The sequence below is a fragment of the Taudactylus pleione genome, unplaced genomic scaffold, assembly GCF_031769625.1.
Source record: "Taudactylus pleione unplaced genomic scaffold, aTauple2 ptg000169l, whole genome shotgun sequence".
NCBI classification, from domain to species: domain Eukaryota; kingdom Metazoa; phylum Chordata; class Amphibia; order Anura; family Myobatrachidae; genus Taudactylus; species Taudactylus pleione.
The window spans coordinates 4,050,054-4,067,988 of record NW_028284571.1 but is presented as its reverse complement, the minus strand read 5'-3'; the positions used below and the strand labels follow the sequence as shown (position 1 = coordinate 4,067,988).

At 40.8% G+C, this 17,935-nt stretch overlaps 1 protein-coding gene across 1 annotated transcript; it reads right to left on the bottom strand.

Annotated features, from left to right (window-relative positions):
- Positions 1–15,980: 15,980 nt before the first annotated feature.
- GSX2 (GS homeobox 2) lies at positions 15,981–17,424 on the bottom strand. The gene is made up of 2 exons (XM_088475287.1): positions 17,028–17,424; positions 15,981–16,645 (listed from the first exon to the last, which is right to left on the bottom strand). Exons 1-2 carry the CDS (start codon positions 17,422–17,424, stop codon positions 16,305–16,307), a joined length of 738 nt encoding a protein of 245 aa, XP_088331413.1. The 3' UTR covers positions 15,981–16,304.
- Between the last annotated feature and the right edge of the window lie 511 nt (positions 17,425–17,935).

Below are 17,935 nucleotides of genomic sequence, written 5' to 3'. Positions count from 1 at the left end.
ATAAATACATTTCAGGGATGTTCTCGACTTAACATTCTTGGCACAGTTTTTTTCCCCAAAGTGGGGTCCCCTAACTTTCGGGGTACCACACTTGGCTATTATAGCCTGAAATGTTTTCCAACGGATGTAGCTTCAATAAAACCTTTTATTCACATAGCACCTAAAGATTACATTTAATAATTTACATCAGTCCCTACCCCATTAGAGCTTGCTATCTAATGCCACGTATCCACTGCGTGACATTACTGAGCGATTGCATGATTCCAACATCATAATTGTGCAATCGCTCAGTAATCAGGCACAAATCGTGCAAGTTAATGTCAGAAACGACCAGCGATGCGCGCTCCCGCTGGTCATTTCCGACATCAATCATCGCCCAAACATGCTGGTCAATCTGCCAATAACAACAGATTGTCCATGTTCGGGGATTAATGATGTGTCTACACCATACTTGCCATTGTCAGGGAGACTCCCTGAAATAGTAGCAATCTCCCTCACTCCCTGAACAGTCTACCAATCTCCCTGATTATACCTCACCCAAGTGGTTCCCAAACTGTGCGCCGTGGCACCCTGGGGTGCCTCCGGACACTTGCAGGGGTGCATCAGATTGGTTGTCCAGCACCAAATCAAATTATTTATGGCCAATGTAATGTGTACAAATATGTAAATATGTGGACAAAATATGTGGACAAAAAGTGCAAACCTGTCCACCACCACATAACTAAACCTAAGGATGACAGGTCAGCATTATTTACTTCACTTTACTACATTTATTCTGAATTTTTCAATAACAAACTTTTGATTTAGGGGTGCTGTGAAAATAAAGCTGATACTCTAGGGCACCGTGATTCAAAAACTTTGGGAACCACTGCCTTACCCCCATTATATAGCCATTACATAAAAGAAAAACAGAGATATATACATTCAAATGGGATCATTAGTATAATTTCCCTGCATTGGGTATAAGGCACAACGATCCCTATGGCTACATGCATTTTCTGAAAAGTATCAGTGTGTTTTCATCAACAAGTAGATCTTACTAACTGCTTTGGGGCTCGTTTCAATTTGTATAAAAGTCACTTTTATTACACGCCTCTCAGATGTAGCCTTACACGTCCACTTTACCACTGCTCTCATAGGTGCTGCTCAGGGCCATCTCTTCCACTGGGCTTTTTGGGCAGTTGCCCAAGGGCTCCAAGCTTATAGGGGCCGCCAACCTGCCCCCCTGCAGCCGCGGCCAGTTGGTAAATTTGTGCTATTTTTATAAGACGGCCGCCAGTGCACTGTATTCCGATCTAACCCCCCCACCTCAGTACCAGTTTCACTTCATCCACCGGCTTCAGAACAGTCAGACAGAGTCTCTCTGCAGGTGTGGGAGGTCTGATGGGCATGCAGGATGGTTTAAATATATTGACCATTTAAAAAATTTTCCCATAAATAGATGGGTAGGGGCCTCAGTGCATTGCTTTGTCCAGGGCCCACACTGCTGTTAAGACAACCCTGGTGCTGCTTTCACAATCTCCCTGAAATGCTTTTTCAAAAGGAGGCAAGCATGGCCTACACTGATCGACTGATCGTTCAGTGTAGGCACAGCACAGACTGTGAAATGACTGCACGATTACAACAGTCTGCTAGTGGATACGCACCTTAAGGGCCTGATTCAGCTAGGATCACATTTGCAAAGCTGCATGCAGGCTATAGATATATGATGTATGCATGCAGGCTATAGATATATGATGTATGCATGCAGGCTATAGATATATGATGTATGCATGCAGGCTATAGATATATGATGTATGCATGCAGGCTATAGATATATGATGTATGCATGCAGGCAGCTTTGCAATTGCAATTCTTGCTGTTAAGCAAATGCAGCAGGAGGTGTATGATGCATTTGCGATCCCAGCACTGCGACGGAAATTTATGGCCCATATTAGGAAAGAAAGAGAAAAGGACTCTCTCTCTTTTTTGGGGTGATGACGACACCATGAACCTACTGAATTATAAAACTTAGCGTTTAGTGGTAATAATTAAAATTTATAAAATTAAAATACTGTTTGTGTATAATGCTGGGTACACACTCCTGAGGAAGCTGAGCGGTCATAGCTCAGGGAAACGCGTTAAGCCTCCCATTATACCACCTATTTGGATTTTCCCTTCTGTAGGATATACCATTTGGACTCTAAACTCTCCCCTTGATAAAATATCTGCAGCCCTGGAGGATTCCTTATGGATTGTGCTTCAGTCCATTTATTTTAACTGCTGGATGCCAGAGGATTTCCCAACACCAATTATAACCATCTATACCCTGGAGGATTCCTTGCTGATTATGCTTCAGCCTGAAATTTAAATTGCTGGATGCCAAAGGGTTTCCTACCTAGCCAATACGACATACTGGTAACATTGTGCTGCTAATTACCAATTCATTTTGGAACACTGTGGAGAGAGTCCAATGCCAACCTTGATTTATGGTGGACTTTTAACATTATAGTGCATTGTTTTTATATATATTTTTATGTCATTTTTTTATATGCACATTTATTTGTTATATTATCTACTTCTATCAATATTAGAGTACCTAGTTGCACAATTGTGCGTCTTTTAGTCTATTTAATAAAATACATGCTGAGTGAACTTTCAGAGATAACTGTCCATCATTATATGTTTGTTTATTTATTATTATTATTAATCTTAGCGCTGGTTCTATCATAATCATACGCAACGTGTTTTATCACTCGTTGTGAATGATAAAACTCATTGATAAATTAGGCCCAATATATAATATATAATATCAACAATGATGCGGACGGAGCCAACAAAAAGTGTATATACACAGCATGTGTGCCAGTTTTATAGGGGTATATTTACTAAAGTGAGGGTTTTTAGAAGTAGAGTTGTTGCCCATAGCAACCAATCAGTTTCTACTTATCATTTATCTAGCACCTTCTAGAAGATAATAGCTAGAATCTGATTGGTTGCTATGTGCAATAAACCCACTTCTAAAAACCCGCTCTTTAGTAATACCCCATAGTATCACAATGTCTCTCATAGAACTCAGCTGAAAAAATATATCTGTAGTGAAATCAAACACTGTGTTCTGTCTCAGAAATTTCATTAAATGAAAAATATTGTTATTTGTCTCATGAGTTTATAAATGAAAATACAGCATACTTGCCTAATCTCCAGGGAGTCGCGGGAGGCTCGCAATTTTTTCAGGTTACCCCCCACACCCCCCAGAATAGTAGGCAGATCTCCCACATCCCATCCACTTCCTAGTGACGTGGTCAGGATGGGGAGATTTTATGAGACATTTGTGGGTCCGTAGGGAGAGGACTTGGCTAAATTACGCGAATTGCGTCATTTAGCCCTGCCCTCTCCTTGTGGACCCGGGAATCGTGGGCTTTTCCTGTAAGGGGGTGGGGCCTAACTACAGCTATAGTCTGGCCCCACCCCCCCGAAGCTGAGAGCTGCATCTCTCCTCTGGGCTGCACCCGGAAAGGATTCATACAAACAAGTCGGTCAGTATGAAATACAGTGATATGGATAGAAATATGGATAAACTTTATAACATTGTTAATGCATTTTATTCATTAGCTGTGTTCACAGTGCAGTATTTGTAAGCTATAAGTGTTTTCATATATCTTTACAGTGTAGCTGGTATTATAACCATTACCGGGTAGACTCAGAGGGATAAATTTACTAAGATTCGTGTTGGTCAGAGATTGCAAACACAGGTGAAAATATCGGTTTTTACCAACACGGAAATTTACTATTGTTAAAATCTGGTGTTTTTTTTCATTTAGGGGGGGTTTATTCGGCTGTGTTAATCCCACAAATTCAGGCATTTTTCACTAGAAATGAATACACCATCGACTCAATTCAGAAGTACTTTTCATTCACTTCAACATAACACGGGAATTTACCATTATTCATTTTGTTCTATTCCCCCGTTTTTACAGGCAAATTGGGTAGTAGATAGAAGTTGCAAATAGACCACTTCCTGAGCTGCGAGTTACTCTGAAACATACACAGATTAGTGTGATTTGTGTATGTTTCAGCATGGAAACAGTGTATAAATGGTTAAATGTAAAAATATGTAGGGCCCCTACCCTCCCCCCCTCCCAAAAAGACATAACCAGCCCCAGGCTGCTCACCTACTCCTGGTTCCTAAAAATATGTGGGAAAAAACATGTAGGGTCATAGCCAATGAGCGGCCACTACATGTAAGGCGGCCTCTGATTGGCTCAGTCAGAAAATGTATTGGTTTTGCACTGGTACATCTGTATGATTTGCTAGTACAAATCAAGATGCACACCCAATGGGAGATGCTTCTACAAACTAGTACTGTTCCTAGGTGCGCCAAGGGGTTGAAAAATCTAATGAGGCAAAGGGCTTGATTCAGAGGTGCACAGTAACTGCATGCAATGCTGGTATGTGCAGCATGCATATTTTTCTCTATTTTTTAGGGGGGGCGTGGCCAGGCCTCCACTGTTTGGCCACACCCCCTCCAGTATTCGGGCCCATCCTGGCTCTCTACGGCCCTGGTAACAAGGGGGGTGGCTAGACAGATGCATGCATGGGACAGCAGTTTTGTTTAAGACACAGTAGCACATACACAGGACGCCATGTTCAAATGGAGAAAATCCGCCTGCCATAGGGCTGGAGCAAGCTTCAATGGTGCATCCGATGGTAACCGAGATGGTTTAGCTGCAAGTGGCGCCTCAGTATGATCAGAATCCACCACGGCATTGGCATAAAGACGCAGATGCACCAACACATGCAACTGTGGCTGCATCTTCGTCCGCCTCTGAATCCGGCCCTAAGTATGCTTAGTGATATCCTTACATTGATGTCCTGCCTCCTATCACTTAGGGGTAAATTTACTAAAGTGAGAGTTTTTAGAAGTGAGTTTTAATCCCAGTGGTGTAAATTTACTAAAGTGAGAGTTTCTAGAAGTGAGTTTTAGAAGAGATGTTGCCCACAGCAACCAATCATGTTCTAGCTATTATCTTCTAGAAGGTGCTAGTTGAATGTTAAGTAGAATCTGATAGGTTACTATGGGCAACATCTCTTCTAAAACTCACTTCTAAAAACTCTCTCTTTAGTAAATTTACACCACTGGGATTACATGAACAGACAGAAGGATTTGAGCAAGCCTACATCCACAGAAGATTTGTGGTTAGTTCTCCAAGATGTTTGGAACAACCTTCCTGCCGAGTTCCTTCAAAAACTGTGTGCAAGTGTACCTAGAGGTATTGATGCTGTTTTGAAGGCAAAGGGTGGTCACACCAAATATTGATTTGATTTAGATTTCTCTTCTGTTCATTTACTTTCTAATTTGTTCATTGATACAAAAATAAAATATTGACTCTTCTATTTTTAAAAGCATTCTTACTTTGCAGCATATTTTCCCACCTGCCTAAAACTTTTGCACAGTAATGTATATATGTATAAAATCCACACAGGTGCATCACTCCAGTATATAAATATGAATATCTGTGGTGCACTTAGTATAAAAATAAATGCTCTGTGAAAGGCACTCCACTACACATATAGCGGTTCTTGCACCGGTGGCCATCAAAAACATATTATAGAAAATAGCGGCACTCACGGGACTATTAATAAATAAATATACAGACACTCATTAAAGGTCCAACGGTTTGGATATAATTTGTATCCCTAACAAAGGACTTATATCCAAAATGTTGGATCTTCGGTAAGTGTCTGTACAGTATATTAATTTATCAACTGTCCTGTGAGTGCTGCTATTTTGGACTATCTATAGCTCTATCTATCTATCTATCTATCTATCTATCTATCTATCTATCTATCCCAACTTATATTTTAGATTTAATGGTGATGTAAATTCTCTACCTGTTTGTTCGGTGCTTGGGAAAATATTGCCATTATATACAAAATATATAAGGATTATTATTATAAGTAGTAGTAGTAGTAGTAGTAGTAGTAGTAGTAGTAGTAGTAGTAGTAGTAGTAGTAGTGTTATTGTTGTTGTTATTATTAATAAATTATAATAGTGAAACAATACTTTCACGTTCAGTTTTTTCCCAATATTATTTGCATTATTAATATAAATAGTAGTCATAACAATAACAAAGAAAGTGTAACTAGAGAGGTTAGTGTTTTATAGCTGCCCTAATATCCCACAAACAAATGAAGAATATGGTAGATTGGGTGAGGAAATAAAATGAGAATGCTTTCATATGGTTGCTCTGCAGAAGACTGTCACTTAGAATTATTATTTAATAATGTTGCCCACAATGTAAATGCAGGCGTTTCCTACAGAAAATTGTGTCTCGTGGTGATGGGCGATAAATGGTTCCACTTCCTTAAAAACGAGACCCAAAGCCAGGATTTCACTGCAGCCTATTTTTGGTATGCAACAGTCAAAAACAAACAACAAACATAGAAAAGAAAGAGAAAAAAAAAACAAAGCGCTTTGAGTTCTATTACAAGTGTAAACACATTACATAAAAGGAAAAAAAAAGTCAGCCTCTATTAACTAATGAAAGACTAGTGCAGGGACCAGCCCGGGGATTACCTGCTGTTAATTGGCCATTCCAACATACATTGAAAGGAAGATATAGAATAAAAAAAAATCGCTTGGTTAAATTCAAATATCCAATGCTTCTATCTGGGAGATCTTGGAGTGACATGTTATTCATGAGGGGCATTTTTCACACGAGAAGGTATGGATCCTTTATTTTTTTTTAAGTAGCTGCACAAACTCACAAACCCACTTGGCACATAAGCCCCTTTGTATGCGCAGCAGAGGAGGAAACTTCTATTCTTCCTAGGGTTCCTTTAATTGACTAAATTACAGCGTCTATCACCTCACTGCAGGGTCCGCAATGAAATCAATGCCAGAAAATTCTTCTCACCAGCAACACTATGGCCTCACTAGCGCTAAATGAAACAGTATGAATAGTGCTTTCTACCCTGAGGGAAAGATCTTAACACTGGTGCCTTACTTTCCAGACTTGCTACACATTCTACTAAGATGGTATTCTGTATTACATATATCACCCTCACTGTGGCTGTGTAAGAGATTGGCACGATAAGTAAATGGCTTCCTGATTGTTTATTTGCAGAGTTGCGCATGGAAAGTTGACACGTGCGCGCTAATGCGCTCTAACAAGTTTGCGCATCAGCAATGTCTGCCTAGCTACAAATATATATGGGCCACTGATGTTAGGAACACTATTTTAGCATACACAGGGTGACCTCATACAGAGGAAGGGGACCGAGACGTGCTGTATATTGACCTATGTCCCTGCTATAGAGCTGCAGTGTGCAGAGGAGGAATGGAAGGGACACGCGTCCACCCATCACCTCTCTCCTGCATTATCCCGAGGTCTTTCCACCCCCTATCTATGAGGTCGCATGGACTCAAATGAGCCTCTCATCCATGACAAGAGTGTCTTTCAATTTGAACACAGACAATATTGTTCAGGTGGCAGTGATCCAAAAAGGAAGGTCCCTTCTATTCTTCCTATATCCACACGCTCATCCATCCCACTCCCTCCTCTCACTCTGACCAGCCCCCCCAAAAAAGAGAGAAAGTTTTAATAACAATGAATAAATTCTAGTTTCCTCCCTTTTTTCCCAATGGACAACCAGCTGCTGGACCACTGAATAGAAAGCTTAATTATGCTTTGTTATGTAGAACACTTATTTCTATAGCACTTTTGCAACGAACCAAGACCTGGGGTATTTTATATACTCTGGCACCAGGTCATTTGCATACACTTGCCCTGGAGAAAGGCAGTATGTATTAGTCAGACACCTCCTTTTATTTATATTTTATTAATAGTGTTTTGCATTGTTGAGGTCCAGTAAATCAGCTATTGCCCAAATTACAGCAATTCCAAAGACTATAATAGAGGTTTAAGCTCATTTATTAGATATAACCACTTTAATATATGTGGAGTTTATTTTTTTATTATTTTTATTATTATTTTATTTTATATTTATTCTTTTAATAACAGGGACTCTTAAATTGGGCATATGAAAGTGAAGGTTTTCAATTAAGCCATTCATAATTTCAAATATAAATGAAGCCTTCTAGCTGTACTTTTATATTGGAGTTTAATAAAGCTTATAGCAAGAATAAATATCTGCTAATTATTATTTGGATGAAACAGTGATATGATCAGGAGTTTGGTAAGTGGAGAGGAAAATATCTTTTCATGTGTTGACAGTTTAAACCCAGGTCTGGACTCCATCAAGCTCATAAAATCCTCATTGCATTGTTAATTGTGTTTCAATGCAGATCTCTTTTTTTGTTTGCTGTGTATCCCACACCTGCAAAGCAGGGAGTAATTCTACTAATAAAAAAAAAATCACCATATTCATTGCATGTCTTTTCCATGATGATATATTGTGAGCAGTATGAGATGAAAAAGAGCCATTTATTCCCACCGTGAATGAGACTGCATGGGACTGAAACCTCACCTGCCTCCTCAGTCAATTAGGAATGTATCGAAAATTCTACCAGAAAACGAGTTAAATTAAGCGTTAGCTAATTTCCTTGTGTCCCTCCTACATAATCCCCCCTTTTCACTATGCCCCAGAAATTACCACATGTTGCATGGTTCAAATAGAGCCTAATGAAACAGTGACTAAATGGTTTTCTGAAACCCACATAACGCTTCAAAGCCTCTAGCACTGCAGCGGTTGGGGGTCCTAGCTTCAGAAATGCTGGTCTCTGGCAGGAAAATTCTAACATATTAATGTCTTAACCCAAAAAGGGTGAGAGTTATCTATCTAATTCCCTGGCAATATATTGGCTCTCATATTGTCTAGCACTCTGACACTCACTGAAATTGAAAATTCTGAAAAAAGATATAAAAAAATATTATTTTGCATAAGGAAACAAAATATTTTAGCAGTAGCAAGTGACACTTAATCTATAATGTAGTTAGTTATTTTATCACAAAGACATGAATATCAATGGCAGCTATTGGAATTCATAATAATAATAATAATAATAATAATAATAATATATACATAGGACATAATTGGAGCAAAATATGAAATAGTTTTTGTACTTTGCTCAGCTGTGTCTTTGTTCAGACCTGCTGTATACTAAGGATGCACAGAAAAATTGGGTTCAGAGAAAAGTTTAGGGTTCTGACAAATTTAGTGTACAGGACCAAGAGTTCTTGTTTTCTGGTTATGACATTACCAAAAATATTTAGGGGCCCATTTATTAATGATCGCATTTTGCAATGCGATCAGGGCATGCACTGTATAGGGGGGACTACTACTGGGTACTATTACTGGGGACACTGTATAGGGGGGACTACTTCTGGGTAATATTACTGGGGGCACTGTATAGGGGGACTACTACTGGGTACTATTACTGGGGACACTGTATAGGGGGGACTACTACTGGGTACTATTACTGGGGACACTGTATAGGGGGGACTACTACCGGGTACTATTACTGGGGGCACTGTATAGGGGGGACTACTATTGGGGGCAATGCAGCATAGGAGGGATTACTACTGGGGGCACTATATAGGGGGGCTACTACTGGGGCACTGTATAGGGAGGACTACTACTGGGGGCAATGCAGCATAGGGGGGATTACTACTGGGGGATTACTACTGGGGGCACTGCATTAGGGGGGCACCAGTACATTACATTGCCAGGGGCGCTTGGATCCCTAGATACACCCCTGTAAGTCCCCATAGTCTACAGTGGCTTACACTATCTTCAGATGGTGTTAGCTGCTGGTGCCAATATCGGGAATGCTTCGCATTCCCGATATTGATATTTTTGGCAGCGTTGCATCCCCCATAGAATCCAGCGGCAATGGAGGGATCACAGCAGTTATCAGTCCCTCCTTCGTACATCTGGGGGATACTTAGTATTTGAGGTAAACCCCCGAAAACAGGTGTTTTCTGGGAATTTACCTCAAATTCCCTTTGATAAATGGGCCCCCAAATCATCTAAGTATAGGCTGGTTTTTTTTGTCTTTTTAAATTTATTTTTGTCCTTTGCCACATTGATTTCATATTCATACAAAATCTTGTATATGGATTTGGAATGTCAAACTGATCTAGTCGTACAGGGACTGGTGTGTTGCTGGGACCTGAGAAGCAGTCTAGTTGGCTTATGCAGCCATCCGCCAGCCAGACTTTCTGCCAGTCTGATTCCACAATTTCATTGCTCAGCTAAGATTGTTTTAAAGCACCCACACTTGGCTATTTTAAGCCAATTTGGCCATCTAGAACAGACCTGGCCAACCTGTGGCTCTCCAGCTGTTGTGAAACTACACATCCCAGCATGCTCTGCCACAAATTTAGCATTCCCTAATAACAAAACTATGACAGGGAATTCTGGGACTTATAGTTTCACAACAGCTGGAAAGCCACAGGTTGGCCAAGCCTGATAGAAAATAATGACCAATAAACTCATGGATGGAAGTATTGGCAGACTAAACCTAGAATTAACTGCATGGATTTGAATTGTACACACAGCCACAATTTCACTGACAATGACGACCAGATTTGAAAGGTTTTTTTTGTCACTTTTTAACCATAAACATAATAATATTTGTCCAATTATATGATTATTTATAACAATGGTCAGATGATTGTTGGCCAAGACAGTAGATAAAGGTAGTTGCAAGTACTGTACTTACATCAGTAACATTAGTCACTTGTATTTCTGTTAAGAAGAATTTGTGGGTAGGAAGATATTTTATAAATGACCTTCCTATAATATAAGAGAAGACAAGTAGTAATTATAGCAAAAAAAATCAGTTCTTATTGCTTAAGGAATATTTACATTGTGCAGTTGCACCCACGTATTGGCCACGTCACCCGAGTCAGAGAACAGCCCTTCAATACACTTTCATTCAACTCCAGCTAAATATGGTGGATAGAGAAAAACATTACTCCAAATTCCATCCTACTAGCACTTTAGGACAACCCCATTCAACCATTTCAACTTTTCTCCTACAATATTGATCTGAGGGCCTGATTAAGATCCAGACGCTAAGCCGCAGATGCACACTATGTGCGATTGTCACCCGTCTGCGCATGCATATGCATTGCAGTGCACGTGCATGAACCAGTCTTTGCGATCGGGAATTGTGCGCTCTTAGCACAAAGGCTGAGCGCTACTTTGAGTGACAGATAGTGTCGTTTGCGGGTGATAACAGGGTAAGGTGCTTGTGAACGGGGGAGTGGTGCTGCGAACGCAGGCGTGTCTGGGCGTCAAAATTGAATTTTATGGGTGTGCATAATTAGCATGGAAGCGTCATTGTACACATCACTTGGTTGTATTTCAGCCTGCAGTGATCACAGTGCTTGCGGTGGGGTAGGGTCTACCTCAAGCACTGCATGCTGCTCTGATGGCTCTCAATGGTTCTGATTAATTATACACTTCCTGGAGATGAGGTGTGTTAAGAAAGAAAAGTGGGCGTCTTTATACCGGCATGCGTTCACTCTGCCGTCGCTATCTAAGACATAGAGGGCGTCCTTACACCAGACAGTGCGATCGCGGAATTTGCATACCCGGCCCCTTTTGGCAGCGAGAGAGAGCAGCTTAGCGTCCGGGTCTGAATCGACCCCTGAGTCCTCATTGATGACATTGCATATACATAACTGTGTGGTAACAGGAGACTGTGGGGTAGATGTACTAAGCCTTGGAGATAAATAAAACAGAGAGAGATTAAGCGGCCCAATTATCAATGAGTTTTACCATATGCAGCGAGTATTAAAACAGATGAGTTAGGAGCTGATTGGTGGAGCACCATCATCATATCCAAGGAGTTTAAGTTGCGTATGATAAAACTCATTGATAAATGGACCCCAAATTACCACCTAATCAGTTCCTAACCGTCATGTTACAGGCTGATTGGTTGGTACTTTATCTTTCTCCACTGTATATTTATCCAGGGCTTAGTACACCTCCCCTTGGGGCCCATTTATCAAACTGCATTTGAGGTAAATTCCCCGAAAACACACGTTTTCGGGGGTTTACCTCAAATACTTAGTATGCCCCGAATGTATGAAGGAGGGACCGCAGCAGGTATCTCCGATACCTGCTGCGATCCCTCCATTGCCGCCGGCAGCCGCCTCCCCCATAGGTTTCTATGGGGGATGCGATGCTGCCAAATGTATCAATATCGGGAATGTGAAGCATTCCCGATATTGGCCCCAGCAGCTAATGCTATCTGAAGATAACGTTAGCCGCTGTGTCCTATGGGCACTTACCTGCATTTCAGCTGGCGGAGGGATCTACCAGATCCCTCCACCGGCAATGGGCGCCGCTCATGTGCAGTCCGCGGGACTGCGCATGAGCAGCAGCCCGGAATGCGCTCCGGCCACATCGCAGGGACGGGCTCTTTTCGAAGCCCGTCTCCCTGCATGTGCCGGGTCATACATTCGGCCGGTATGATTGCATTTTGCAATGCAATCATGGGCGGTACTGCATGCCCTGATCGCATTGCAAAATGCGATCCTTAATAAATGGGCCCCCTTGTGTGTTACATGTGGTACTTGTGTGTGTTTCTATGTTTTGATTAAAATGAAAATGTGCCTAGAAATGGCTTTCTGTATAAAGCTGGCCTAGAGGTGAGGCAGGGTCTCCACCATCTCAGATTGTGTGTAAACATCAAGTTCCTATTTCAGTTTATATCGCACCAGCATATTATGTGAGAGCAAGATAGTAATAAAACAACACTGGCTATTAGCAGACTGACTAGATAGGTAAGTGAAAACCCCCTCATCAGTAAGCTCACAATCTATAGAGTTTAAGGACAACTACACACAGAAACTTACATTTTTAGCTGTAAATCGTGAAAATACTCAATCTTAATATTCACAACAACTTTGTTTAAAGGAGGTTTAATTATTCCCACCTTTATAACAAACAGCAATTGCCATCCTACAACTCTGGGGCAAAGTCTAAAGCGGTTATAAAAAAAGATTATTCTTAAATGAAAAAGCATAGTCAGATGGTCTTGGTGACTTTACTGGCAGGGTATTCCTGTTAATGAGGAGACTAGCAAGCCAATCACCCTCTGACTTCATACTAGTTCACAAGAGGTGAGGTGAACTATAGTCATATGATAAAATGGTGCTTGCCCTTCAGGCCTATATTTGTCCTGATCTGTAGATAATAATCAAATTTGCTTATATTTGAATAAGGGTTATAGGTAGTAAGTACTCTGGGGGAAAAAGTAACAAACTAGCAACAGAATGTCCTAAATGTGTTTAATTTAATGCTATTTGTGAAGACTGAACCTGAGTACTTTTATAACCCTGCAGCTAATACAAAGTCATCAAAGCTGTATGGTTCTTGTGGCAAAGTGACAGGCTCTTTATTGAACTGCTTGAAATACTCCTTTTCCCTTTCAATGTCCTTCTATAAATCTTTGTCTCCTGTTCGGAAAGGGGGGAGAGATGGGGGTCTAGATAAAACATAGGCTGGCCAGTTCCCCTTGCTCAGCACTTGGCAGTGCCAACCTCAAGTCTTAAACAGATTAAAATTGTCAATGCTTCATTCATCTGCAAGACTGGTTAGCAAGGCGCACAGAGGACCCCTCATCTTTTGGATAGTTACAGTGCTATAAAAGCCTGGGTGTCATATCAGTGAAGGGATTAGGGATTTTGGTGTCTTGTTATCCTCTATGAACAGTCCTTTGACAACATGGAGTCTTGCACTTCTAAATAAGCTCTGGTGCCATTTTGTTCTCTTCAAAGATATAGCATTAGCTCCAAAAGGGAGTTCAACTGGAGCCTGTCAAACATAACCCTTGCTAATGGTATACCTCTGGGAAAGGGTTGGTGACTGCGCTTGTCTCTACAAAGAGGTCCAGGCATTTAACTATTCCCAGCACATGAGAACAAAGCAGCAAAGGATCAGTGTTAGATACACAGAGCAAGTATTCATTTAATGTAACTTTTTATCCATGGGCATATTGTGTGCTACTCACCATAGCAAGCTGTTCTTTTCATATAACCCTGGACTGGACAGTGGACAGGTAGATTTAGGAGAGGCGTCAACAGCATTAATAGAATTCTGTTCAGGGCTGTAGAAGACCTACTACCCAGCACACCCTGGCTATTACTGAGAAGGTGTGAACAGTACTGTAGGTGGCTGCTGTGACTGTCTGTCTTATTCCATATGAAAGTGCTGAAAAACAATTTGTCAGTTTTTGACATGGAAAAGGTACACGAACCGCCTGTCACTCTGAGAAAAAGTCAAATGATCTTGGATACAGGAGCTTACACTCTACAAGAAGCCGTGATGAAGCGAATAAAATAAAATATTGTTTGATATAATGTTGACATAAATATAATTTAATTTATTATTAATGAATTGAGTTGGGAGCTTAGAGGGGAGCAGTAGTCTTATTTTATAGCCAGCTGGTGGGGGAGACTGTGTTGTCGTATCGGGGCAGGCTTTTGGGACACTGCACAGGCAATGCACACCTTACACACATGTACTCCTTTAATTGTACAGACACTACATGCAGCGAATATATAGTATTCTGCGTCTGAATTACACACTACACGCACCCCAGTAATTTGAGTCAGAGTAATGTCAAGGGGCCCATGTTTGTCTGAGTGATACTTTACATGTGTCAGTAATATGCCGGTCATCCCTGGATTACTGAAAGACGTGTTTTCAAGAACATACAAGAACATGTATGATTGTAGTAGCAACAATGTGATAACATATTATTGGACTGTAAAAGCTCAGTGATAGTTGTTACTTTGTTTCCATTTTACTGCATCCCTGAGGAGGTAGGAAAGGACGGGACTTCTGAGCTCAGGTGACACATGTGCTCTTAAATGACAGCACGGAGGGGATATGTCAGATCCCAAATAACCAATACAAAATGCCCCTGCATTTGAAAAATCGTTACGTTAAAATTCCAGTTATATATATATATTGCATGCAGCAGGTAGTGGTGTTTAGTTGAAGTATATCCCACCCAAGGATATGTAATATAATGCTTGACCCCTTTCATTTGCTCCATCCTGAACTCTGCCCTCCTCTGTTAGAAAGGGACGATTGGTAGCAATGCTCAGACCTATTCATATCAATGACTGTCCTCTGAGCCTTCAAAGAGCCAGCAGAGACCGGGGGTGACAGACAGAAGGAAGCACTTCTGCCTATATTAGCGCTAGACTTATTCCTCCTTTCTGTCAGGTCTAAATTACCAGCATTTGCATACACTTTAAATGGTTTAGAGGACATTAATTTTCTATTGCGAATGAGATAATCTAAATGAAATTGAATGAAAATATCAGAACAATGCATAATTCGATAAAACTGATGTGAGCAGGTGATCACTACTAAAGGCATGGCAAATTATGTAATTGCATATTATTTTATTTGTCAGGTCATTTTCTCTGATAGTTATTGCTTTTAAAACACTTAAAATACAGAAGGTTGTGAATAATGATAACACTTATTTATACTCATCTAAAAGTTTACGGCCCATGTAGAACAAATAATGAAACAAATTAAATAAGTTGGACATCAACATAGCAGTCTTCAGCTGGGAGCATGAAATGCAAGACCCTTGCTGTAAACAAGATCTCTGCATTGTTTACATCCAGAGATTGTAGTATTATCAATTACTAAAAATAAATCATTTGTATTTACTCTGTATTTGCCATATTGTGGTTCGAGCCAGCAAGTCATCAGTTTTCTTGTCTAGGAATGAGAAAGCCCAATCAAACAACTTTCCCAACAAATACAAGCAACTGCAATCAATACACAAGTAGCTGTTTTTTATTTTATTATTATTTATTTATTTAAATAAATATAAATATACTGTTGTTTTGTATAAAACTATTCACATGCATGCGATAGTGCACACAAATAGTGAGATTAAACTATTTACACGCTCTTACAGAGTATCTACAAGGTGAGCTAAATGCAGGGCTGCAGCAGACACAGGTAAAGTGGGGAAACTTGCCCAGAACATGTGCCTGCTCATAACCCAATGCACAGAACTATACTATACTTCCAAATACAAAAGGCAACAGTACTGTACATCAATCCGAGTTTAGGCAGCATGAGACTCTTCATTTGCTATAGAATCAAAAGTACCAGCATGCCACGCTAAACTTTGACTGGCAGGGCATGCAGGATCTTGTAGTTCCACAGCAGTTGGGACGTCACAATATCGGCATTACTCTATTGTCCACTGAATTAGGAGCAGTCATAGCCTCTGCATAAGCAGTCTATTGGTTGCTTGTAGATCACAAGTGCAGTATATCATACAGTCAGGTGTATTTTATATGGGTCTCCTATAAAGGGGAGATTTCCTTGTCCTCAGTGGTGGAGGCTGGTGATAAGGAATCTTCATCTTCGGAGCCAGGATAGTGCCCCTGGCTGCTGGTACATTTACACCCCCCATGGTTGTTCCTCTGTGACCCCTTGTTCTCTTTCTTGTGCTTCACCCTCCTGTTCTGGAACCAGATTTTCACCTGTTTCTCAGACAGGCTCAGGTAGGTAGCTATCTCAATCCTCCTTAGCCTGGATAGGTACATATTGGAGGAGAACTCTCTCTCCAACTCCAGGAGCTGGGTGCTGGTGAAAGCTGTCCTCATCCTTTTGCCATTCTGCATCTGCCCATTTTCTGCATTGCCTGAGGGGAAAAAGAAGGTAACAAAGGGTTAAATCAAAAATGATCCCTCCAAAAAAAAAATGAAATTCATTAAAATAAAAACATAAAATGGGTAGCAAAATAACATAAATAATGTCTAATTTTGTCTATAGAGCACTCATTAAACAGGCATTAAAGTGACATTCTGTTATCTATCATCCATATATAAGCAGAGATTGTTTCCTATCACTGAATCCTTGGTATACTTAGTATAACAATTCAGCAGCGTTTAGGTTTGAATATTGTGCACTTTCTACATGGATAGACTTTTTTATGCAGTGAAGGATGCAGAAGTACAATACTAGGAACACAGGAGAGCTAAGAAAATAAACTGTGGTTCAATGTGTAGAAATATATCTCATACCCATTGACAGGCAGTGGAATCTCCGGGGGTCCGTAACGTTGTAGGCTGGATTGCAGACAGGTACGTGTCCTGGGTGTACCAAGGCTGGGGCTGGCTGTTGGCTCACCCTCTGGCAGTACTGAGCATCTCCACTTTGGAAATGGCTTTTGAGTAACGGGATGCTAGTCCTGGAGGAGTGCAGGTGAGAGGTGACACAGATGGGACAGACACAGAAGCTGCCACTTTTCCTGGAAGGACACACCGGTGCAGAGACAGACATGACAGTGGGGGATGGCATGCTGATGGGCAGAAGGAAGTCTTGTGCATGGTGGTGATGATGATGGTGATCAAGTAGAGATGGAGAAGGTCTTGGTGAGTCCTTAATTATTAAAGAGTCGACATAAAAAGACCTGGACATGTTAGATCCCTTGTGACAGACAGACTTAACTCTCTTTCATCTGCAGTTTAGGCTTCCTCTGAGGCTCACAGTGGCTGAGAAGGTGCTTATGTTGAATAGCTCAACAAAAGGGTCCCTGGAGAGGGCTGGCCCTAGCGTCACCCACGTGTACCCCAGCCTGGGATTTTACACAGACCCCTCACACGTCACAGCTGAAACAAATGAACTTCTAAATCTCATCCACTTGATTGAACCCACTTGATAGCTTGTCCAAGTTAACAAAACAAGGGGTAAAGGAAACTTTGGAAAGTGTTTTGTTTGTTAATTTTACTGTGGATTCATTGTGCTTCAATAAAGACACTTTCTAGGTAGAAGCAGCTGTATGTGGATTTTTACCATGCATAAACCTCTAATAAATTATCATCCACAGTTAACACAGCTAATAATGAGCGAGCCGTCATTATTTCCCTCTGTTAATTTAATTTAAGATCAATATATGGAGGTTTGCATACAAATTGCAATATTTTCTCAT

Excerpts from the sequence above, each read along its gene's own strand:
- GSX2 (XM_088475287.1), bottom strand. The coding sequence starts at position 17,424 with ATGTCCAGGTCTTTTTATGTCGACTCTTTAATAATTAAGGACTCACCA. Across the intron at positions 16,646-17,027 it reads ATTCCACTGCCTGTCAATGG|GCAATGCAGAAAATGGGCAG; the intron begins GTATGAGATATA and ends TTTTCCCCTCAG.